Below are 24,741 nucleotides of genomic sequence, written 5' to 3'. Positions count from 1 at the left end.
TCATGGAGGGTAGTGTTCCTGGTGGCGATCACCTCAGCCCACCATGTCTCAGAGCTTAGGGCCGTAACCTCAGAACCCATGTATACGGTCTTCCACGGGGATAAGGTCCAGCTTCTCCCACACCCGGCTTTTCTGCTGAAAGTGGTCTCGGCTTTTCATATGGATCAGGACATTTTCCTTCCGATACTCTGTCCCAAGCCCCATTCCTTTGAGGAACGGCGCCTACGCATGCTAGATGTGTGTAGGGCGCTGGCCTTTTACCTAGACCGAACGAGGCCATTCTGGAAATCCACACAACTTTTCGTTGCATCGTCCAAATGCATGAGGGGACAACTGGTTTCTACCCAGCGAATTTCCTGCTGGATCACCTTGTGCATACACACACATTATGACCTGGCAGGGGTTGCCCCGCTGCCTATCGTGAAGGCACATTCTATGAGAGCTCAGGCCTCGGCTGCCTACATAACTCATGTCTCCATTCAGGACATTTGTAGAGCTGCAACGTGGTCCTCTGTCCACACTTTTTCTTTGCACTAGGCGGTCGTCTCCCAAACGCGAGATGACACCGGGTTTGGTAGGACTGTACTCCGTCCTGGAAACCCTTAAACTCCTACCCACCTCCATCAGATATAGCTTGGAGTCACCTACTGTGGAATACACATGAGCAATCACTCCAAAAAGTCCCGTAACTGGCGTTCTTCAAGATGTGTTGCTCAGGTGTATTCCACATCGCACCCTCCTTTCCCTCTGTCAGAGTAGTCTGGCAAGAAGGAACTGAGGGTGGGGGGAGTGCGCAGCTCCCCTTATAGCATGATATAGAGGCGCCACTCTAGGGATTGCAGCGGTGCTCCCCCACTATGGGTACTGCTAAGGGAAAAGCTTCTGGCACCAGTGCACGTGGTGAGCATGCACGCCTACTGTGGAATACACCTGAGCAACATATCTCGAACGCCAGTTATGGAACAGGCAACTGTCCTTTTTGGCAAAATGAGGAGGGTGGTTAAAATCATTCTTCTGAGGAAAAAGTGGTTTTGAACATAATTATGGAGAGACTTGATGTCACTGTAATACTATAGGTCAGAAAACATTCCTGCTTTGACAAGGGGATGGAATTAAATAGCTTATTAGATAATTTCACTCTTTTACAATTCTGTGAAGAAACTAAAATTTAGTGTCTATAAAACTAGAAAGTCTTTGACTTATCACTTGTATGTAAAATGAACCTTTTTTAATGAACAAATCTGTTACACATGTATTCATTTAATAACCAAATACACTTTTAAGCACTGTAGAAATGATCTATGGTAATTTTTTTACTACTTTTTTTGTCTCACGTTAGTGCTGCAGAAAAAAAACAGTCTGATTTGGAGTCTGTTGTGGTTTGTATATCATAAGAAAATTATTAACTAGGGCCCCAGAATTGAATCATTTTCTACCCTCTTATCCTTTTACAGCTATAAGCATTTACTCAGGAGGTACAGTCAGGAAATACTACTTTATTTTCAGATTTCAGGCTGGGTTTTAAGGCATGGAAATTAGGAACACTTTTTTTAACTTATAAACTAAGCAAATTCTTTATGAAATTTAAACATGGAATCTCACAATGCTGCTGTTAGACCTTTTAGGGTAGAACTTCATTATGTCTTCTAGAATTGAACACTAGTTTTATAGTCAAATACTTTATAATCTTATTAAATACTACAGAGTATACTTGTATTGTGAGTGTGGCAGCACGACTCAGATTTCCCACCATATTTGACTTTCTTTATTGAAACATATCCCTCCACTAAATTGTATTTTTCCTCTTCCTTATATTTGACAGATATCTAAAATAACCTTGTTATATCAAAATGGATGGGAAAAAGTTATTCAGTCCCAATTTAATCCATTGATAACTCTTGCTTTTTGGCCTCTCTTAGTTGGAGCTTCAGTTCTTCTGCTTTCAGCTCCCTAAATTCTAGTGGCCTGATAGCTGAGTCTCTTCTGGAGAAACCTGGATTGAACTACTCAGATACATGAATTGAATCTTACAAATAGATTTTTAAAATTTTATAGTTAAATTATTGGTAGAATGTGGAGGATATTTTCACATAGCTGCATCATATATGCTATATGTAAATCAAAGACTGAAAATTCCATGAACAATTTCGAACTTGCCCTTAATATAGATCCATAGTGAAATGTATTAAGTGTATGGATGTGAGGGAGGATAAAAGAAGATGCACTGCACTTTTAATTAAAACATTGACAAACTTCCATGCTCTGAAATACAGATATGTTTAATTTGTATAGAAACATTCATGGGGAACTATATTTGTGTGTTTTAGGGACCAGTTACTCTCCACAAGAAAATTCACATAACCACAGTGCTCTTCATAGCTCAAATTCACATTCTTCTAATCCAAGCAATAATCCAAGCAAAACTTCAGATGCAGTAAGTATTAATGGTCATCAATGTCCAAATAAGCCTTGCGTGGTTTTATATATGCGATTTTTGCTATTTTCAATTAAATTATGGAGGGTGAAGTTCTGCATATTTTATTGAATTAGTAAACCTACGTGGCAATTATATACACTTCTACCCTGATAACGCGACCCGATATAACACGAATTTGGATATAATGCGGTAGAGCAGCGTTCCCGGGCGGGGGGGGAGGGAGGGACGGGGCAGGTGTACTCTGGTGGATCACCTATAACCCACTAAGATTTTTTGGCTCCTGAGGACAGCATTATATCGGGGTAGAGGTGTACTAAAAATGGAGGGAACAGCGTTACAAATTACATTTGGCAGAGATTATACGTTGTTAGATGGTTTCAGTATAGCTAATTGTGGTTAGGGTTTCCAGATGTACCTGTCTTGCCTTTGACAGTTTTAATTGAAAAGACGTACAGCAATTGAGAAAAGTACTTTCCCTAAATATAACACTGGCAAGAATCTTACTCTGGTATCTTGATTCCACAGCAGTAGACTGACCTAACTCTCCAGGCTCTTAATTTTTTTGGAATCTTAAGGGAAGCAGTAATAGGCTTTTGAGCCTTATTGCTTACTGGCTAGCACACACCACTTGCTGTGTTTCAAGCACTCTGTTCCCAAAAATTGCTATGATTACGCTGGTTGATGTTAAAAATTGTTCTGGGGTATGGGGAAAAACAGAGAATCCTCCAAATATTATTTTCTAAAATATAACAAAAAGGTTAAATATTTTTTTATTTACATCATCTGGACATTCTGAGGAGGTTCTTCAGTTGCAGAAATATCAGATCCAAAATCATTAGCATACTGAAGACTTTCATGTAGACAGTAGTGATGTTACAGTCATCCAATGAATGTAGCACCAGATCTCAATTTATGCTATAATTTAGTCAGGTTGGTAAGATGATAGGAGAACCTGTGAATTGTTTGAAGCAGCTGGAAAGCAGTACTGTTGTGGGAGGTGATGGGGAGGGACATTACATTGTCTCTTACGTACAGTGGTAGTGTTTCAAAGTGGATGTGAAGGAAAAAGTCTGCACATCTTGCACCTTTGAATATAGTAGAATCTATATAACTTATTTAAAAACTGTCAAGTAGTCATTTCTCCAACATTGTTGTTCATATTTTCAAAGTCCTACGAGTCTGCGGATGACTGGTCTGAGCACATCAGCTCTTCTGGCAAAAAATACTACTATAACTGCCGAACAGAAGTTTCACAATGGGAAAAACCAAAAGAGTGGCTTGAAAGGTATAGATATGCTTTTATTTTTTAATCAGAGTATATAATCTAGATAACATTGTACTTGATTTGAGTTCTTACTTTATTTGTATTTTTCGCAGAGAGCAGAGACAAAAAGAAGCAAGCAAAATATCAGTTAACAGTTTCCCAAAAGATAGGGACTACAGAAGAGAGGTGATGCAGGCAACAGCTGCCAGTGGGTTCGCCAGTGGAAGTATGTTTTTGTTTTTGTTTTTTGACAATTAAATGCTCTTGTTTTGTGTGCATTGCGTACTTCCTCTCAGTATTTTTTTTTGCCAGACTAAAAAAGAAATCCCTCTTCTCAAGCATAGGCTTTTTGTGGCAGTGAGTGTAGGTGGCCTAGCTCATTTTTTCCCCTAAAATCTATTGCAGTTACAGATAACTCCTCCAAATGTCCTTGCCACCGATGTTGTCTCAGAGTAGCTTTGAGCCTATCCAACTAGAACATTCAGTTATATCAATGTTCTGTGTTAGTATTTCTTTTTTGTAATTATCACTCACTTACTATATGTGTAGCATTTGTCCTTCAGCTTGACGACACAATCTTTTTCTGTAGCTGCTGTGATAGTCTTCTGCCAGTATTTTTTCTTCAGTACTTAAGGTACAAGAGGCTTAAAAGGGCCTGACTATTATCATTGTTTCTTCTTAAATTGCAGGTGAGCAGCATACTAATATTTGGAGAAAATATATTCTGTTTTAACAGGTGCCACACTAGATAAAGAAAATGCACATTACAAGAAGAATAGATTAAATTTAAATTTATTACATATATTTTTGGGTGTTTTTTCTATATTTTCAAACTTACTGATTTCAATTACAACATAGAAAACAAAGTGTATAATGCTCACTTTATATTATTTTTTATTACAAATATTTGCATTCTAAAAAAGAAAATAAATAGTATTTTTCGGTTCACCTCATACAAGTATTTTAGTGGAATCTCTTTACCGTGAAAGTGCAACTTACAAATATAGATTTTTTTTCTTAAATAACTGCTGTCAGAAACAAAGCAATGTAAAACTGTAGAGCCTGCAAGTGCACTCAGTCCTACTTCTTGTTCAGCCAATTGCTAAGACAAACAAGTTTGTTTATCTTTACGGGCGATAATGCTGCCTGCTTCTTATTTACAATCAAACCAGAAAGTGAAAACAGGTGTTCCTATGGTACTTTTGTACCTGGCGTTGCAAGGTATTTACGTGCCAGATATGCTAAATGTTTGCATGCCCCTTCGTGTTTGACTCACCATTGCAGAGTGCATGCTTCCATGCTGATGACACTTGTTTAAAAACAAAACAAAAAGCAATAATTAAATGTGTAACAAAACTCTTTGGGGGTGAATTGTATGGCTCCTGCTCCATAGTTTTACCTGCATTTTGCCATATATTTCGTGATATGGCAGTCTCAGGTGATGATCTGGCATAAGTTGTTCAATTTAAGAACATATTTCATTGCGGATCTGACAAAACTCAAAGAAGGTACCAATATGAGTTTTCTAAAGATGGCTACAGCACTCAGCCCAAGGTTTAAGAATCTGAAGTGTCTTCCAAAATCTGAGAGGGACGGGGTGTGGAAGATGCTGCCAAAAGTCTTAAAATAGCAACACTTCAATTGGAAAATATAGAACTCAAACCAGCATAAAAGAAAATCAACCTTCTGTTGATGGCATCGGACTCATGATGAGGAAGACAAATTTGCTTTGGATCATTATGGAGCAGAAGCCATCATCAGTATGGAAGCATGTCCTCTGGGAATGGTGGTCGAAGCATGAAGGAGCATACAAATGTTTAGCACATCTGGCATGTAAATACCTTGCAGTGCCAGCTACAACAGTGCCATGTGACTACCTGTTTTTCTTTGAGTGGTTGCTCATATCCATTCCAGTTAGGTGTGTGCGCACGCCGCGTGCACGTTTGTCGGAAGACTTTTTACCCTAGCAACACTCGGTGGGTCGGCTGGGCGCCCCCTGGAATGGCGCTGCTGTGGCACCGGATATATACCCCAGCCGACATAGCCACCCTTCAGTTCCTTCTTACCGCCCGTGTTGGTCGTTGGAACAGTGGAGTGTGGCTTAGCTGACCTCCACTCCCCCTAGCTACTCGTAGTTTCTCGTTCGTTATCGTGTATATAGTTATAATTCTTTTATTTATATAATATAGTTATACGTTTCTTCCTTGATAGTATAGTTAGTTTAGTAATAATTAGTGGGGTTCGAGGAGTAGCCTCTTCCCCGCACCTGGTGCCGGAGGCCGTGCCCGGCTCACCAGGTTTCAAACTGTGCTCGGCTTGCCACAGGCCGATGCCGACAGGAGATCCGCACAACTCCTGTTTTGAAGTGCCTCGGGGAATCGCACTTGACAGCTAAGTGCCCCATTTGCAAGGCTTTCAAGCCGCGAACAAAAAGGGAGCGGGACATCAGGCTTAAACAGCTCCTCATGGAGGTGGCTCTCACCCCTCCACCTTCGGCTCCGAGTGCTGGTCAGTTGGTGAGCAGAAGCGCCTCTGCGGCACCGGACTGCACCGGTACACCCAAAGACCCTCAGCACCAGATGTCGCCGGCACTGAAGTTGGCTCCACGACGCACTCTCCCCCTGAGGTTGAGAGAGGCCAAGACTCCTGCTGCTTCGGCACCGCCTGCACCGCAGCCAGAGAGTACGCATAGGTTGGATCGCCCGGCGCTGACACCCGCCGCAGCACTGACTAAATCGGCACCATCGATTCCGGTCCCACAAGGGCCGTCGAGTCCGGCGCCTGTTAGATCCCCGGCGCGTGCTGTGGTAGAGCTCACTATGCCGTCCACGCCAGAGGCGTTCTCAGCAGCGAGGGACCTGATCGCCTTGACAGACTCAGCACTGCCTCTACCCCTGGCACCGCTGGTGAGGGTAATCCAATCCATAGGCAAGCTGACCTTGATTAGACCACCCTCTGTCGACGCAGCGGACGGCACCACTCACGATCGCAGTCCCGCAGACGCTCCAGGTCCAGATGGCGCTCCTGCTCTCGACGCAGCTCGCAGTCCTGGCACTGTTCTACTACACAGCACTGGTCAGACTCGCGGCACCGGTTGGATTCCCGTTCACCGGCTCACTGCCCGCGGCACCGCTCCAGTTCTCGGCAGCACTCCAGGCACCGTGCCTACCGAAGCCATTCACGCCGCCGGGATTCAAGATCTCGGTCGACCTGCCGGCACCGATCTGGTCACAGGGCCCGATCTTGATCCCGGTACTGATATGCATCCCAGCACCGGTCCCCAGTACGTAGAGGAGCGAGATCCGTTGGAACATCTGCACAAGGCTTCTCCGCTCCTCCATGGCCATCCAGAAATACGTCAGTGTCGTCCCACGCGGACAGCTACTATGACCAAGACCGCGATGCGGATGTGTCTACTGGAGTTTTTCAAGAAGCCTGGTTTCAGGACCCAGGACCTCACCAGTGGTCCTTTTGGACACCTTGGACGTACCACCAGGCCCAAGGTGCTCCGCTAGTTTCGGGCCGCTCCGCTGCTTCAAAGCACCGGGCACCAGAGGCCACAGTTAGCCGTCCTCCTCCACCCTGGACGGAGAACCCGATAGTACACCCACCCGGTTCCCCGGTGACGCTGGAGCAGGAACCGGCGCATGAGCAAGAGGCCATACAGGACCCGCTCGTCCCCGGTATTTCATCTTCTTCCTCTCCAGATGAGGCAATGGCAGGGACTACCTCTTCGGGGCTGCCTCCAGTAGACCTAAGAGCCCATCAGGACCTCCTCAGGAGGATAGCGCTCAATATGAACCTCCAGGTGGAGGAAATTCCGGAGGTCGAGGACCCTGTAGTGAGCATCCTGTCGGCAGATACCCCCCCACAGAGTAGCTTTGCCTTTCATCAAGACCGTCCAAGCCAATGCCGACACCTTATGGCAGTCCCCAGCCTCCATTCCCCCTACGGCAAAGGGAGTCGAGCGAAAATACATGGTACCCTCTCAGGGGTACGAGTATCTATATGTCCACCCTCCTCGCTAGTTGTCCAATCGGTCAATGAGAGGGAGCGCCGTGGTCAACAGGCGCCAGCCCCAAAGTCAAAGGAGGCTAGGGGGATGGACCTACTCGGCCGCAAGGTGTATTCGGCAGGTGCCCTTCAGCTCCGGGTGACAAATCAGCAGGCTCTACTGAGCCGTTATGGCTACAACACCTGGGCGGAGGTGGGTAGATTTACAGAACTACTCCCCCTGGACTCCTGCCATGAATTGGCTGCATTCCTAGAGGAAGGGAAAAAGGTAGCCAGAACCTCCTTCCAGTTTTCTCTAGATGCGGCCGACTTGGCAGCCAGAACTCTGGCCTCCGGTATCACCATGAGACGCATCTCATGGCTACAGGTTTCCAACCTCCCGTTCGAGTTACAATATACCATCCAGGACTTAACCTTTTGATGGTAAGGGTCTATTCTCGGAGAAGACTGACCCCAGGCTACAAAGCTTGAAAGACAACAGGGTCATCATGCGTTCTTTAGGCACGCATACACCTGTGACCTAATGCAGACCTTTCCGTTCCCAGACTCCCTGCCCGTACTTTGTGCCCAGACACAGGCAAGACTTTAGCAGACGGTGCGGGTGAGGTGGCCGTAGATGCCAGTCCGGACCCCAAGGGGGCCAAAACCATGGCCCCTCAAAACCACCAGTGGGACCTAAGTCTGCCTTTTGAAGGTATGCCCAAGGACGGCGTACCAGTTTCAAGACAGGATCCGTTTCCTCCCTTCTCCAACCGCCTCTCCTACTTCCTTCCAGCGTGGTCTCAGTTGACCTTAGACCTCTGGGTCCTATGCACGTTGAAACAAGGATACCACCTCCAATTTGTTTCAACCCCACCTTCCCACCCTCCAACCCAGACCCTCTTCAGGGACCCCTCTCACGAGCAAGTCCTCCTACAAGAGGTGCAGATGCTCCTCGCCATAGGAGCAATAGAGGAGGTACCACAAGACGAGAAGGGCAAAGGGTTTTACTCCCATTGCTTTCTGATCCCCAAGTCAAAAGGAGGCCTCAGGCCTATCCTAGACCTGCGAGGCCTCAACAAGTTCATGATAAAGTTGAAGTTCCGCATGGTCTCCCTGGGGAGCATTATCCTGTCCTTGGAGACTGGTGTGCTGCCCTCGGTATGAAGGACGCGTACTTTCACATCGCCATATTTCCTCCACACAGGAGGTATCTTCGCTTTGTAGCCAACCACCAGCACTTCCAATTCACAGTCCTCCCCTTTGGCCTCTCCACGGCCCCAAAGGTGTTTACAAAGTGTATGGCTGTAGTTGCCACACTCCTGCACCGGTGTCGGATACACGTATTCCCGTATCTGGACGACTGGCTCATCAGAGGGACCTCTGAGACACAGATCAGGCAGCACGTAGGCATTATCAGGGACCTATTCGCATGTTTAGGCCTGATGCTCAATAAGGAGAAATCCACACTGGTCCCTACACAAAGGCTAGACTTCATAGGAGCTACCTTGGACTCCAATCTAGCCAAGGCCTACCTTCCCCAGCCACGATTCCAGGCAATGGCGACGATCATTCGAGGTCTGCAGAACTTCCCGATGACCTCGACTCACACCTGTCTTGGTCTCCCAGGTCACATGGCTGCCTGTACTTAAGTGACCAAATATGCCAGGCTCCGCCTCTGACGCTCCAAACATGGCTCAGTTCAGTCTACCGTCCGGGCAGGTACCCGATAGACGCAATAGTTACCATTCCCCCGAACACCCTACGCTCCCTTGACTGGTGGCTAACCCCCTCCCTGGTATGTGCAGAGTTACTGTTCCATCCGCTACAACCCTCGCTGTCCCTGACGATGGATGTGTCATCTCTCGGATGGGGGGCTCACCTCGGACACCCTCGTACCCAGGGCCTTTGGTCATCGCGGGAGCTGGCGCTTCACATAAATGTCCGAGAGCTGAGAGCGGTCTGCCTGGCATGCCAGACGTTCCAGCAGCATCTACACAGCCGTTGTGTCTCAGTGTTTACAGACAACAGAACGGCCATGTATTATATCAAAAAACAGGGAGGGACTTGATCTTCCCCCCTATGTCAGGAGACCATCCAACTCTGGGACTTCTGCATAGCCCACTCAATAGACCTGGTAGCATCCTTTCTCCCAGGGGTTTGGAACACTCTGGCGGATCAGCTGAGCAGATCCTTCCTCTGTCACGAATGGTCGATAAGACCAGATGTTATTCATTCGGTCTTCCAGAAGTGGGGCTTTCCCCATATAGACCTGTTCACCTCTTGCACGAACAGGAAATGCCAAGCGTTCTGCTCCTTCCAGGGTCTTTCACCGGGATCAATCTCGGATGCATTCCTCATGTCGTGGAAGCACCGGCTGCTCTGTGCCTTCCCACCGTTCCCGCTGGTTCACAAGGTCCTGATAAAACTCCGCAGGGACAGAGCGCACCTAATCATGATCACACCAGCGTGGCCCAGACAGCACTGGTACACCACACTGCTCAACCTGTCCATAGCCAGCCCCATTACCCTGCCACTCAACCCGGACCTCATAACGCAGGACCACAGCAATCTTCGCCACCCGGACCTGCAGGCCCTTCACCTCACGGCATGGCTCCTGCGTGGCTAAACAGGTCGGAGTTACGCTGCTCTGCTCAGGTACAACATATACTTCTGAGTAGCAGAAAGCCTTCCACTCGGTCAACATATCTGGCCAAGTGGAAACGTTTCTCCTGGTGGTGTGAAACGCAGAATGCTACTCCCTCTGAGGTCTCGATCCCCATTATCTTGGACTACCTCTGGTCCCTTAAGCAGCAGGGCCTGGCGATATCTTCTTTGAGGGTGCACTTGGCGGCCATCTCCGCATTCCATCCAGGAGAGAGTGACCACTCTGTTTTCCCACCCTTTAATTACTAGATTTCTCAAGGGCCTGGAGTGCCTCTACCCCCCAGTATGCCGCCCTGCCCCTACCTGGGACCTCAACCTAGTCCTAAACAGGCTTATGCTTCCGCCATTCAAGCCATTGGCAACTTGCTCACTGCTATACCTGTCCTGGAAGACAGTTTTTCTAGTAGCCATTACATCGGCCAGACAGGTCTCCAAACTTCGAGCGCTTACAGTGGACCCACCATATACTGTCTTTCACAAGGACAAGGTACAGTTGCTACCACATCCGGCGTTCTCCCTAAAGTGGTGTCAGCCTTCCATACCCAATCAGGACATCATCCTTCCGGTCATCTTCCCGAAGCCTCACTCATCTCGACGGGAACAGCAGTTACACTCCTTAGATGTCCGTACGGTGCTTGCTTTTTATATCGATCGGACGAAGCCCTTCCGAAAATCCCCCCAACTCTTTGTTGCAGTGGCTGACCGGATGAAAGGCCTACCTGTCTCCTCCCAGAGGATCTCCTCTTGGGTGACGGCGTGCATATGCATGTGCTATGACCTGGCTTATGTTCCCTTGGGCCATCTCTCTGCACATTCTACCAGAGCTCAGGCTTCATCAGCCGCCTTCCTGGCCCATGTTCCAATCCAGGAGATATGTCATGCAGCTACCTGGTCCTCGGTCCACGCCTTTGCTTCGCACTATGCTCTGGTCCAACAGTCTAGAGAAGATGCAGCCTTTGGCTCAGCGGTTATGCACTCTACCACATCTCACTCCGACCCCACCGCCTAGGTAAGGCTTGGGAATCACCTAACTGGAATGGATATGAGCAATCACTCGAAGAAGAAAAGACGGTTACTCATCTTTGTAACTGTTGTTCTTTGAGATGTGTTGCTCACATCCATTCCAAACCTGCCCTCCTTCCGCACTGTTGGAGTAGCCGGCAAGAAGGAACTGAAGGGTAACTGGTTCGCTGGGGTATATATCCAGTGCCATAGCGGCGCCGCTCCAGGGGGTGCCCAGCCGACCCACCGAGTGTTGCTAGGGTAAAAAGTCTTCTGACGAACATGCACGCGGCGCGCGCACACCTAACTGGAATGGATATGAGCAACACATCTCGAAGAACAACAGTTACAAAGGTGCGTAACCGTCTTTTCTCAATTTCAGGTGACGTTGTAAATAAGAAGTGGACAGCGTTATCTCCTGTAAATATAAACAAACTTGTTTGTCTTAGTGATTGGCTGAACAAGCAATAGGACTGAGTGCACTTCTAGGCTCTAAAGTTTTACATTGTTTTATTTTTGAATGCAGTTATCTAAAAAATTTTGCATTTGTAAATTGCGCTTTCACATTGAGATGGCACTACAGTACTTGTACGAGATGAATTGAAATACCATTTTTAGCTTTTTTTACAGTGCAAATATTCGTAATAAAAATAATATAAAGTGAGCGCTGTACACTTTGTATTCTGTTGTAATTGAAATCAATATATTTGAAAATGTAGAAAAACATCCAAAAATATTTAAATAAATGCTATTCTATTTATAGCAGTACAATTAAGACTGAGATTAATTGTGATCATTTTAAAAAATCATTTGACAGACCTAATTGCAATAAATATTTGCTTTTTTGAATTTCATGCTAATTTGTATCATTGCCGGTGGTAAGGTTGCATGACAGATGAGAAACTAGCAGTCAGGAAGGATGAAGCATTCTGTGCCTTCTTATCATGCTCCAATATAAGATATTGAAGTCACACATGTGACAGCATGCAAATTAGGAAGTTCATATATGTTAAACTGTTTTTTATCCTGCTAATCAAAAGTGGCTTGAAGTTGAATTTCAGTCCATTTTTTTATCTTTTAAAAACAAGAATTCAAAATTCGTATGTATTTAAAAACAAAAAGTCAAACAGGAAACGTGGCGTATAGAAGAGAAATTCATAAAACATGAAAATTTTGCGCCGAGGGGTCTGCTGTAATTTAGTCTCTCCAATTAAATATAGCATATGCAAATATTTTGTTTTGGTTGGTGTGTTAATGGAATCTTTTTAAAAATTACCTTGGAAACTAGAAAACTCTCTACAAAATAGTTTGTCCTTAACAAGATTTCTTTTGGAATTCTAAATTGGGCAAAGGTCTAATAGTGTTTGGGAAGGTGCATGTTGTCAGTAAGTAAAATCAGATTGTCTTGTTTGCCAGTACTGAGCTGCTAATAGCTATTGTGTTGGCAGTTGAGATTTAAAAAAAATAATAATAATGAAAGCCTAATCAACTTTAAACGTTAGCATGCTACTGAATTAGTCATAATCCTTGCAGTGTTGTTAAAGTTTCTAACTTCATCTTTTTTTTCTTATTGCAACATTCTTTGTGAACCCTATAACAGTGGAAGACAAGCATTCCAGTGATGCCAGTAGTATACTCCCTCAGAATATTCTGTCTCAGACAAGCAGACACAATGACAGAGACTACAGACTGCCAAGAGCAGAGACTCACAGTAGTTCTACTCCAGTACAACATCCCATCAAACCAGTGGTTCATCCAACTGCTAACCCAAGCACTGTTCCTCCTACTCCATTTTCTCTACAATCTGATCACCAGCCAAAGAAATCTTTTGATGCTAATGGAGCATCTACTTTATCAAAACTGCCTACACCCACATCGTCCATCCCTTCGCAGAAGACAGATAGAAAAGGTATGTCAGGTAAAACGGTTTTTAATACTGCTCAATGTTGCTAATTGAATTTGAGTTGTTGGTTAGAAAGTCTGATTTCTAGAATTTAAACATGGTTTTTCCTGTTTCCTATGCTTGATTCAGTCATGATTTTTGTGATTCAGATTGTCAGTTTCACATTAAACGATGTTTGTCATAATCTGCTGATCTGACAGAACTTTGAATTAGATGATAAAGCAGAAGAGACTATTGTGATCATCTAGTCTGACCTTCTTTATAACACAGGGATAGGACTTCTCTGAATTAATTCTCACCTGAATTAGAGTGATCTTTCAGAAAAACATTGACACGTACAGGTTTGCCATTTGCATGCATATACTGTAAACTATATTTCAGTTGATCTTCACTAAAAGGGTGCCTAAAATCCTTTTTATGTTATTTTGGAACTTTGCAGTTATTCCAGTTGTCAGCGTATCTGTAGGATTAATGTTTCAAAGCCATCTTGGACCCATGTATTTTCTATCAAAAGTATCTTGTTGGGATTCCAGTGACCAACTACTTAAGTTTCCTGATAGTGCTACAGGGGAATATGACTGGTACATTTATGGAAATCAACTGATCAGTTACGCTCTTCTATATATAAGAAGTTTGATCATGAAGAAATGAGTGATATTCTCTGATTTTGTTAACTGTCTTTATAATATATTAATTTGTCAGTCTTAAAATGCCTAAAGGTTAACTGTTTGTTCCTGAAACATCTAGAGGCACTAGGCAGAGATAAGGACCCCGTTATGCTTGACACTGTTCAGATTGGATTTTTGAATGTTTTGAATAATTAAATTGACTTTCATAGGGAGGAGGAACTGAGTGAGAACATTAGAATAGGGGTGTTTGGAACAAGTGACCATGAGATACTTCAGGTCAGCATAGACTGTGTCTATACAACAGGCTGTTTCGGGAACGAAGTTCCTGCTGCATAAAGCCACCATACCTAGTGTATTGCTTTTATGCGCGCATGCTCGACTCCTTATGTCTGAGCTGCGCATGCTCACCGGAACTACTTGTATTGTTCCTATGCACCATCACGGAGACCTGCACATCCATGGGAACAACTACTCCATCTTCCTCAGAGCCACTGTTACCCCATGCCATGGGGAACCCCACAATCCCCTGTGGATCTGGCTGACTGGCCATCTTGGGGGCCTTGGGCACAGCATCCTCCTTTGTAGCCCACCCAATCTATGAGAGTTGCCACTTCCCTCCAAGCGATCCATCAGGCAGGTTTGCGGAACCAGTTGTGGAGGAAGAATCTTGTATGGAGTCCCGATGGTTCTGCCGGGGTTGGCTAGATTCCCATCCTCCTCACCAGATGAGGATGTAATTGTCATCTACCTCTCCACCAGATGGCTTCAGACAATTCCAGCGGCTTCTAAGGAGAGTTGCTGAGGAACAACTATCCCACTGGAGGAGATTCAAGACTCGCAGTATACGCTTCTGGATATCCTTCACATGTTGGCATTGGTGAGAATAGCTCTCCTAATGAATGATGCCATGTTGGAGCCAGCGAGAAATGTATGGTATGGCATACCCCTGTCATGTGTACCGCCACTCCTAAAGATCAGAGAAATGATAGTACGTCCTGACCAAAGGATCAGAATTCATGTTCTCCCACCCTGATCCAAATTCATTGGTTCTCTGCAGAACTCTACAGCAGCCTGTCTGAACAGCAACACCTCCAAGCTACTTCTGCAGAAAAGAAAGGGAAGCATCTTGATCTTCTGAGGAGGAAAGTCTTACCTTCCTCCAGTTTATAGTTCAGGATGGCCAATTATCAAGCTCTCCTGGCTAAGTATGACTTCCTGAATTACACTAAGTTGGAGGAATTTGCTAGTACCCTGCCACAATGAGATTGTGCCCATTTCTAGGCCTTCATCAAGGAAGGAAAACTTCTAGCCAGAACTGTTCTCCAGTCCAAATAGTTTCAGTTGATACCTGCTGCAGAGCGATGGCTACACCTATCATGATGTGTAGGGAGTCCTGGCTTCATGCTTCTGGTTTTCCTGTGCAGGTCCAGAACTTCACTGAGGACCTTTGACAAATCCCATCTTTTCAATCAAAAGATAGATGAGTCTTTACATAAAATGAAAGACTCCAGGACTACCTTCATCTTATTGAGAACATACACTCCTGCCCTGAAACAGAAGTTCTACTGCCTGTTGTCCGCCCAAAGGTACAGATCTTCTCAGTTTTATCAGAGACCTTATGAACTGCCAAATAAATGACAAAAGACTCGAAGATCTCGTTTCCTGGCTCCATCTCACAGGCTTCCTTGTCTCAAACCCAGCCTCAGACCAAGTGGTGTTTTTGATGCAAGCTTGAGAACCACCAACCACTCAGCCTAACACCTTGCGACCTTCATTCCCTTTGGGGGTCGCTTTATCCATGCTTGGAGTCAGTAATGGACAAATGGGTGCTGAATGTCATTCACCATAGCAATATGATCAAGTTTGTAATGCTAACTTCTCCAAAACCCTCCTCCCCACCCCTTTCAGGACAGCTCTCATGACAATATTCTTATCCAAGAAGTTGGTTCCTTATTACAGTGAAGAACAGTAGAATATGTCCCAATAGACTATCAAGGAATAGGATTCTACTCAATTTACTTCCTGATTCCCAAAAAGGAGGGCAGTTGGAGACCAATCCTTGACCTCTGCCACCTCCGTCATTTCATTCACAAACTCAAGTGTTGCATGGTTACATTGGCAGCGACAATTCCATCTCTAGAAAAAGACATGTTCATGGCTCTCGTTATGCAGGATGTTTGCTTCCATATCGACGTTCACCCCGCCCAGACATTTTCTCAGATTTACAGTGGGTGCCAACTATTTCCAATACTAAGTACTTCACTTTGGAATAGCTACCATTACCAGAGTCTTCACCAAAATATTTTCTGTAGTAGCAGCTTATGTCAGGTGTTATGGTCTCTTTGTTTTTTCTCTACTTCAGCGACTAGCTCCTGGCTTCCAAATCGCACTAAGAAGCCCATGCATCAACCTCAACCTCCTTGTTTCACTGGGAGTCACCGTCAGCCTCAACATTGAGAAATCAATCCTCAACCCCATGCAATCATTGGACTTCATTGGGACTACCATAAATTCTACCACAGCACGAGCATACCTACCCACAGACAAATTTCAGGAGATGAATGTCATATGTCTCATCAGGAACAATCCTTAAATACCAGGCAGGACTTGCCTGTTTCTTGTTCACATGGCTTTGTGCACCTACATGACCTTCGCTGCCTTCAGGCTTGGCTCCAGTCCATGTACTCATTGAACCATCACTCTATGCACCTCAGGCTGACCGTTCTGGCCAGGGTACTGTCATCCCTCCTGTGGTAGAAGGACCCAAACGTATGTGTGGAAGTACCTTTTCTTTCCTTCTCTCCAAAGAAAATTATCATTACCAATGCGTCTTTAGTTGGCTGTGGAGCCCATATTGACGACCATATGATAAAAGGGACATGGACACCTTGAGTATCCAGAATGCACCTCAGTCTTATGGAACTTAGAACAGTATGAAAAGGTTTGCAAATTCTTTTTCCAACTCCCTCGCTCTCATCATATCCTGATCATGTCAGACAACATCACCACTGTTTTCTATATCAACGAACAAGGGAGACATGGAAGAGCAAGATCTCCACTCTGTGCACAGAAATGTTGAACCTCTGGACCTGATGCATCAAACATCAGATCACCCTATCCGCAGCCTATCTTCCAGGGATGTAAAATGTACTTGTGGACTCACTCAACAGACACTTTGCGATCGTCCACGAGGGGGAACTTCACAATAGTGCTACACAACATCTTCGAACAATGGCGGACCTCAACCAGAGACCTGTTTGCTTCTCAGACCAACAGCAAGTGCACCACATACTGCTCCTGGGGAGCCACTGGTTATCATGGTTGGGGCGATGCTCTCCGACTCTCTTGGTCAGACAGACCAGCTCAACTATGTTTTTTCTCCACTGCTGCTCCTGCCTCGAGTGTGCCACAAAATCTGAAAAAATAGGACGATGGTCATTCTTATCGTCCCCGCTCCCCTTCTGGCCCAGTCGATTCTGGTTCCCCTGTTTCCTGCACACATCCTGTCTACCGATTCCCATCCTGAACATCCCTGATCTTCTGACCCAGTACAGTGGCACCCCACTTCATATCCACTCCACCTAAGAGCATAGTACTTGGATAGGTATCTACTCTAGAATGGACATATTCCTCATCTATACAAGACATCTCTCTAACAGCGGGAAGGACTGCACTAGACAGTATTACCAGATTACATGGAGATTTTTTTGTATTGGGCTAACATAAAGGGGTTCTACCAGAAGTGGCAGAAATTCCCCTAATCCTGGATGACGTATCTCTAAAGTGATTGGATCTTGCCCATAGCACTTTGACAGTCCACCTGATGGCAGTCAGCACATTCCATCCACCTGTGAAGAGTTGCTCTGATTTTACACATCTGCTAACCACTAGATTTCAGAAAAGGCTGCCTCAGAACCTTCCCTCCCGTCCAAACAGTCAGACCTCAGTGGGACTTGAATTTGGTACTCAGCTTCAGTTAAATCCCCCTTTGAGGCACTGGCATCTTCCTCCATGTCTCTCCTTTCCATTTGTCATCTTCCTGGTTGCTGTTACTTTGGCAAGAAGAGTCTGTGAACTCGGAGCTATGATAGCAGATCTGTCGTTGACAGGATTCCACAAGGATAAGGTCTCCTTATGTTTACACCTTAAATTCCTACCAAAGGTGGTATCCCACTTTAGCTAATCCAGTCACTTACCTGTTTTCTTCCCGAAACCACATACCTCTGCAGAAGAACACCAACTCCATTCCCTTGACATCCAGCAAAACCTCCTATCAGGAAGTCCCCTAGACTGTTTGTTGCAGTAGCCAAGAGACTGTGGACAGGCCAGCTCCAGGAGGATTTCTGGCTGCATCAATCTCTATCAGCTGTTAGGCCTTCCTTCCCACCGGAAAGAGATGGGCTTACTGCACTAGAGCTCAGGCTACCAGCACAGCCTCCCTTCAGGATGTGCCTGTCATAGACACATGTAGAGCAGCCACATGGAGTTCTGTGCACAACTTAGCAACACACTACACCTTAGTTCAGGACTTAGCATCAGATGCCTCCTTTGGCATGGCGGTTCTCTGCACAACTCTTCCATACTCTTCCTTCAACCTAGGCACTACTTATTAATCACCCTCAGCGGAATACAATAGAGACAATCACTCAAACAAAAGAAGAGAAAGTTACTTACCTGTAACTGGAGGTTCTTTGAGATGTGTGGTCCCTACGTGTATTCCACTTCCCATCTTCCTTCCCCTCTGCTTTGGGTCCGTCAGATTCACGGTAGAAGAAGAACTGGAAATGTGGTCTTTCAGCCCTGTCCTCTATTGCCTTGGTTGGAAACATGAGGTGAGCAAGGGCCCATGCGCAGCCCAGTGGACACTACTTTCAAAATTCTCCAACTCCAGGTGCATGGTGTGCATGCATAACTCCCAGTGGATTACAGATAGAGACCACATATCTTGAAGAACCTGCAATGATGGGTAAATAATCTCCTCTTACACATGTGCCTGAGTCTCCTTCCCCTGCATCAGGCTCTTTCAGGCTTGACTGCTGAACTGGAGTGGAATGGAGTCTCAGACAGGTCATGGTTTATGGCATAGCTGGACTTCCTCCTCCTCATTTATGTTCATGGCAGGGGCCTGTGAAGGAGGTATCCGTGGTGATGTGTGGAGTGGTGGTGAAATCACTGCCAAGTGAGACATGTAGCTCTTTGTAAAAGCAGCAGGTCTGCAGCTTGGCATTGGATTAACTATTGACCTCCCTGGCTTTCTGATGCAGTTCCTTCACTTTCATGAGGCACTTACGCTGGTCCATGTTATATCCTTGCTCCCGTATCCGCTGTGCTATCTGTTTATAGATGTTCACCTTTCTACAGCTGGTCTGTAGCTGTGCTCACACAGCCTCTTCTCCCCATATCCAGTATCTCCTATCGACTCCAAGCTGGAACTTATCTGGAGCATGTAGCCAGCATGGTCAGCTGGGCAGTTGTGCGCAATAGTGGAGAACGGCTAGATGGGCTTGCCAAGCTGGACAATAGGAAAAAGCATTTGAAAAATTTATGGGGCTTTAAAGGACAGGGAGGCTTTCTGGTTTCTGTGACCCCTGTGTAGAGTATTTCACAGCTGACACCAGAACAATCATTGTCATGTATTGAGACATCAGCTGGAGGACTGTTAGGGATGACATAAGTAACAGTGTCTTCACCTGCTCTGTTTGAACCTCAGTACATCAACCCTGGCTCAACACTGCTCAGAAGAGGTGGTGTTACAATGTGTTTGTAATGGAGCACTTATCCATGGGAAACAAATTTAAGTGTAGACACGTGCATAACTAGGTCGACGCAAGGCAGCTTATGTGAACCTAACTTCTGTAGTGTAGACCAGGTAAGGGATTATTCTCAGAATGTAGTACTCAGGAGAGTAATTTTGGAGGAATTACAGAGATGCTGACAATGTATATGTATTGAAATAATTAATTTCAGTTTTTTTTCAAAGTCAAAGAGTAGCCTTTAAACAGTATGCCCTGAGAGAGACTTTTTTAATGGCTTTTATTTGTAAGGTGTGTGTTGTGTGTTTGTTTTTAGTTTTTTTTTAAATGAAGGGCTCAAATGTTGCATTCCTTCCCTTACCTCCACAGATGTTTTACAGCATTTTTAAATAAAGCATTGCAGTTTCTAGTGCCTGAGACAGTCAAGAAAACTGTTGAGCTTTACACAAAAATGTTATCAAATGTGCAGAATGAGAAACTGAAAATACAGAGAATCTTTCACTAAATTTCTTTTTTAGTAATTTTAGGTGTATGTAAAAACTGAAACGTTCACTGTAAAAAAAAAAACAACAAACTTCTTGTGAAAAATAGAGAGGCAACCAAATGTATATGTTAATGAAGGCTTTCAGGGGAAAAGATACTAAAGAGGAAATCAGCACCTCTACTAAACAAGATGCACTGGTGTGTATACAGAGTTTTTGTGTGCAGTGTTCTCTGTGAGCAAAAACTGTACAAGGTTACTTCCACCCACTTCAATTTTAGCATCTAAATGTTTCTTAAACACCTGCTTGTACCTTTTTGCAAACTCAGACTGTGCAAAACATTCTCACTGATCATTCTGCCTGTAGTCTATATTTCCAATTCTATCTTAAATTTCTGTGCTCCATCTCTAGAACTAAGATTAAAAAAAATAGTTCATCTTGTTACTAAAGTTTGACATGTTTTTGACCTCTGTGTGGTGGTAGATGTATCCTGATATAAAAAGTTGAGGATATTCCTTTCTTTGCACACTTCTACTAGCTCTCTCCAGCTCTATGAATAGCATCATATTCAGTTCCCCAATCAAAGGGCATTCAACTCATGAAATTTAGACTGAATGCTAGCAAGTAAATCCAATATTACTAGTCATAATTCTAACTAACTTTGTGATAATCTAACCTTATTTTTCCTATGAGACTATATCGTGAGCAAAAATTACTCTTCCCGGATTTAACAGAAAACAGACCAAAATTGCGCTGAAGAAAGTATTAAAGTTCATAACTAGCTATTTATAGAGTAGGGGAAGAGAGGTGATAGCTTATTGATTGAAACAGTCTTGAAACGCGCGCCACAAGATTGAATTATAGCTAAATTAACTCAACCATTAATATTTCTCAGGTATATAAACAAAATTCCATGCAGTTTGTGTGTAAAGGCTCATTCAGAAGACCCACACAATATTGCTGTCTGTTTTCTTTGGACATTAGTTCCATGGACCTTTTTGGCCAAAGATACATACAAGGTCAAAGATGCATACAATTACCTACTGTGGTTTAAAAAAAAAAGGGGGGGTGGGGTGGGGTTGGGAGTAGCCTTCCGCAATCCTATTAATGTTCGGTGATTTGTTTGCCTTTACTCATGTCCCAGAGGTGGGTGCTTATTATTAGTGATGTATATATCAATCAATAATTGTTGTATGTAAAACTAAATCCAGTATTTTACATTTATATGATGCCTTTAACCCTAAAGCACTTCACAAATATATACACACACGCAGTTTGTAAAATGCTTTGGGATTAAATGCATCATATAAATGTAAAATACTGGATTTAATTTTATCAAACTTCCAGATCAGTCATTTTTTTATTTACTCTTCTGGAATCTGAAAATAGTTTGAGATTGCTTTGCTTTGCTAGCCTTAGACTTGTGCTCTGTTCACTGATCCTTTGTATGTCTCCTGTCATTAAAAACTTGCAGTAGTGGAGAGTTCCTGAACACCTATTTGACCTCTGTTCTTTGGTTTGAGTGTTACAGTCAGAATCTGCAGCTTCTGTTTGTGCTCTCTGTGATGGCTGTTTATTCAGAGAAAGTGTAGGGTTGCTTTTCCTAATTTTTGGCTGTTCTATATGTAGATTGCATTACCTATTTTCCCATTTCTAATTGTTACATGAATGAATGCTTCTGTACTTTTTTTTTTAATCCTAACAGTGTGTCTGTCTGTATGGGATACTTCTCTTTCAGTGCTTTTATTGATAGGCAGCAGTTTGTTTTCAGTCTTTCTGTACCACTTAATATGTTGGTCAGAGGAATATTGTTATGCTGGTTTTGGTGTTGATACAGATTAAAGCAGTTGATCAGTGGCAGATGGGCTTCTCTCCAGCTCTCAGCTTTCTTATTTGATATAGCTTCTACTTTCTGGAGCAGTTAGCTGTTGCATTCCTACTGACAGTTCCAGTGCATCATCATCTTTGGTTGATATTTGCAGTTTAAGTCTCTCTTTGAAGGGCTGTTCTTATCACTTCATTCCCACAAAGTTAGAAAAATTACACTAGAGAGGGTGTTGCAGAATTCTTCAAATTTTTTCAGACTCATCTGCCTATTACTGATGGTTTACTTTTCATGTCTTGTCTTATTGTCAAAATAAGAGTTTGTCAGTGCTTGGAATCATTGATTCAGTAATTGTACACAAGAAGAACAAAATAAACTACTTCAGAGAATCAGAGCACAACTGCTATATCCCAGTAATAACCAGGATTGTAGTTGGCCAGCTCTGTTTATGAAATGTAGTCCTGGTATCTTGCATGGAGTATCTCCAGCTGTTGCTGCTGTTTAATCTTTTATGTTTTGATAGCACTTGGAGACCTTCTCAGGTCAGAGCCCCACTGTGTTAGGCCCATAACAATTTGTTAAATCAGAGTCCCTGCCCCCAATGATCTTATTCTTCTCAAAGACCAGACGTAATAGGTGGATGAGATGAACAAGGTGTTTGGGGGAATGTGAGGACAGAATAACTCCTGTGGGAATTTTGCACCGAAAAAATCAAGTTCTGCGCACAATATTTTTAAAATTCTGCAGCTTTTATTTGTCAAAATAACACTTTCTAATCTCTTCGGTTTAAATTATTTTCGTAATTTATTTCATAATACCTGTCAGCAAGTATGTCTGTAACAAGACAGACACACACACATTCCTCTAGAAATAGAGTTAAAGAAACCCCTACAACAACACAGTTCCTATTTCTCTGCCCGCTCCAGAGCCCAGGGAGGGGCCCAGACACTCTCACCTCTTCCCTACAGAGCTCAACCATGGGCCCCTACCCCCAAAGGCAAGCTGCGGGTCCCCCCCTCCGGCGCCCAGACACTGACAGCCCCTATCCTCCAGAGCTCAGCTGCCCCACCCCCACCCTCGAAACTCTCTCACTCTACCCTCCATAGCCCGGGGATCCAGAGGGAGAAACGGCCTGATTTTTGGATTTCAGGTTTGCGTGGCGTTTCCTACACACAGCCTTCTCTTCCCTTCAGAGCATGCTAGGAACTGCAGCTGCTGAGAACCCTCTGCTTCCCTCCACCAGTCTTTGTCTTCTGTTTGCGAGCTGGATTCTGCCAGGTCAAGCAGCCCCTAGTGGTGACCAACATCTCTGCAGCCCATTTCTGTGCAGGGGGCCGCGAGAGGGGAGTCTGCATGCACAACATGGATTTCTGCAACATTTTTCATTGATCCAGTGGTGCAGAATTCCCCCAGTAATACAGGATACTGAAAATAATAGGATGTTCTAGCCCAATCTAGTGTTGTGTGCAGTTCGTAATCAGTAATAGTAATTACAACTGGTCACCAGTTATTAACAGCAGTTTGAATTTACAGTCTCATGCTATTGATGTTGGTCAGTGAAGTCTTCTGTTCACACACTGCACAAATAGACGAAAAGCTTCTGTAGGATGCGTTGCTTAATGTTTCATCACTGAACTTGAAAGGAATCGCTTGTGCAAATGTTAGTATGCATGTCAATTCACTTCTTAGACCTGTTTTTGAGATTTTCAACAAGGGGCCTCTTATGCTGATACATTTTGTGATGTATACACTTGTCACTAAGAAGACTATCTAACTTAACGTAGAGCTCTTTACTATTGTCAAACAGATATTATCACTGGTCAGTCAGATTCCAGCTATTGTGTCTTTTCAGAGGAGAGTGATTTGTAAGCCATGCTATTGTTCTGCATTCTAACTGACCATGTATCAGAGTGGTAGCTGTGTTAGTCTGGATCTGTAAAAAGCGACAGAGTCCTGTGGCACCTTATAGATTAACAGAAGTATTGGAGCATAAGCTTTTGTGGGTGAATACCCACTTCATCAGATGCATGTCGACCCTGCTGATGCCCTCTAAAAAGGCACCCACAGGATTGTTAATGCAAATAAGGTACCTTTTTTGAACACACCAGCGGGGTCTACATGGAGCAATTAATGTACTTTACAAATTACATCCCTGCAGTGCGGTTTGGTGGTGCTGTGTAAACAAGCCCTAAAGCCTAAAAGAAATTCTCTGCTGCAGTCTGGTCTAGGTACTGTTTAAAGAAATTCTTCATAAAACTTCATAATTTAACTCCCTGTATTAAAATTATTTTTTCCTAATTTTGCTGGTCTTATTTACTCTGCTCGCTTCTTTCCTTCCTTATATTACAGCTTGCATATAAATAAATTCCTGTAACTTTCCCATTGTTTAACTACAGTAACTCCTCACTTAAAATCATGCCAGTTAACATTGTTACGTTGCTGATCAATTAGGGAACATGCTCGTTTAAAGTTGTGTTGTGCTCCCTTATAAGTCGTTTGGCAGCTGCCTGCTTTGTCCACTGGTTGCAGGAAGAGCAGCCCATTGCTGGGGGCTTGGAACCAGGGTGGACTGGCAGCACCCCTATCAGCTCCCCGCTCCCCTAAGTTCCCTGTGCAGCAGCAGCTGCCCCAGCAGGCTATCAGTTGCTGGCAGTTCAGCTGTCTGTCCCCCACTGCCATGTGCTGCTCCTACTCTCTGTCTTGGAGCTGCTTCTGGGAGCCTCCTGCTTGCTGTGCGGGGGCGAGGGGAGGGAGAAGGGGGCTAATGTCAGTGTCCCCCATCCACC

General features: G+C 44.4%; 1 protein-coding gene across 2 annotated transcripts in view; it reads left to right on the top strand.

The window, feature by feature from the left end:
* WAC (WW domain containing adaptor with coiled-coil) overlaps window positions 1-24,741 on the top strand; it is a 137,191-nt gene that overhangs the window by 47,805 nt on the left and 64,645 nt on the right. For both annotated transcript variants that reach the window (XM_075062264.1, XM_032764146.2), the window contains exons 4-7: window positions 2,328-2,434; window positions 3,607-3,722; window positions 3,815-3,927; window positions 12,964-13,272. In XM_075062264.1, the coding sequence (XP_074918365.1) occupies window positions 2,328-2,434; window positions 3,607-3,722; window positions 3,815-3,927; window positions 12,964-13,272 (645 nt within the window). The remainder of the gene's footprint in view (window positions 1-2,327; window positions 2,435-3,606; window positions 3,723-3,814; window positions 3,928-12,963; window positions 13,273-24,741) is intronic.

The sequence above is a fragment of the Chelonoidis abingdonii genome, chromosome 2, assembly GCF_003597395.2.
Source record: "Chelonoidis abingdonii isolate Lonesome George chromosome 2, CheloAbing_2.0, whole genome shotgun sequence".
NCBI classification, from domain to species: Eukaryota; Metazoa; Chordata; order Testudines; family Testudinidae; genus Chelonoidis; species Chelonoidis abingdonii.
This window is presented reverse-complemented; position numbering and strand designations above follow the sequence as displayed.